Genomic DNA, 1,378 nt, shown 5'->3' with positions numbered 1-1,378 from the left:
AGGCGGGGCCGCGGCCCGGACGTCTGGTTTAGAAATAGCGTTTGGGGAGCCTTCGTGGACCCTAAAGCACCAAATAAGTCAACGTTCGTAGCGCTTCCTGTTCCTCAGGAGTTCCAAACAGGTATTGCAGCACAAAGAATTAAATTATTACCTCTAGTGCCTTCTGCAGCCACTGGCATCATCGCTTCTGTAATACTGTTTCCAGAATTATACACAAATAAAATTACGTAAATGCTTAAAACAACAACATCATAAACTTCTTCCTCCCCCTCCGCAGTAGCGATGGCGGCAGAAGAGCCCCGGCAGGGAGGGTAACATCCCCAGCAACAGCTGAGCCGCGACACACTACCAAAAGGTCAGCGGTGTTGGGCTGAAGAAGGGGAACAATCAAGACAAGAAAGCAAAAGGCCAGGCCGAGATTTGGGGTGTTTACCAGCCCTGAATTCAACAGGAGGTGGCGAAGTTGTTGGAGGACGGAGCCCAAGTGCCCCAGTGATGGTGTTGTGTACAAGAGCTCAGGCTGGGACACGGTCCAAGCAGAGTCAACCAAGCGCGTGGGCTCCACCAGCCACCCCTCCCAGCTGCACAGGCAGTTTCTGCCCAGGACAGCTACCAGACTGCAGGCAACCCTAACTGGGATACCACAGTACCTCCTTTTACTGAGGGAGATTCCCCCTTTCCTCAAGTTAAAAAAAAAAAAAAAAAAAAAGCATTATTTTGCCCAAGGGAAGAAATTGAAAGAAAACTACAAGTTTACATAATTGAGGCAGACGGAGAGGAACAGGGGGCACCATGGGTGTTCGACCCATTTAATTTGAGTCCTCATTGGAGTGAAAGGGACACCCATCCCCATGGAAGCCAATGCTCTCTCAAGGTTGTTCCCCTGCCACGCTAGCGTACCGATGGGGTGTGAACTGTATGTGGATGCGAAGGCCGTTGAGGACACCATCCAATTAAAAGCTTGCCAGCCACTACAGTAAAGGCCTCTCCTGGAGGAGGCTGGAGACAAAAGCTGAATTTTGTAGGGGAGATGACCTGGGGCAGGAGAAGGCTTGTCTATTATCTGTCTCTGGAAGGATTTGCAAACCCTTCATCTTTGAGAATCTCCCCCACGGCTGATTAACCACAGACAGAAACCACGTCTGGCGAGACCAGGAGTGCAGGCCTCCTGTAATCTTGCAGAATTCAGAGACAGACAAATATCGGCTCATACAGTGGGGTTTTATTACAAAATATTACTGTAATAAACCAGATGTCAGCTCCGATGAAAATTATTTAATCTTGATGGAGAATTTTTGGCAAGTTACTACAAATGCTTTTAGGGAGAACATGTATTTCAAATCATTTCCAGTCATAGTGAACTGAAAAGGGAAAGCTG

The 1,378-nt window shown here is 48.3% G+C and overlaps 1 protein-coding gene across 1 annotated transcript in view; it reads left to right on the top strand.

Annotated features, from left to right (window-relative positions):
- The first annotated feature begins 282 nt into the window (after positions 1-282).
- The window catches only part of HIBCH (3-hydroxyisobutyryl-CoA hydrolase), a 66,067-nt gene continuing 64,971 nt past the window's right edge, over positions 283-1,378 (top strand). Inside the window, exon 1 of the mRNA XM_009890219.1 lies at positions 283-311. Coding sequence (XP_009888521.1) covers positions 283-311 — 29 coding nt within the window. The remainder of the gene's footprint in view (positions 312-1,378) is intronic.

This window comes from Charadrius vociferus, unplaced genomic scaffold (genome assembly GCF_000708025.1).
Source record: "Charadrius vociferus isolate BGI_N301 unplaced genomic scaffold, ASM70802v2 scaffold147, whole genome shotgun sequence".
Taxonomy (NCBI): domain Eukaryota; kingdom Metazoa; phylum Chordata; class Aves; order Charadriiformes; family Charadriidae; genus Charadrius; species Charadrius vociferus.
This window is presented reverse-complemented; position numbering and strand designations above follow the sequence as displayed.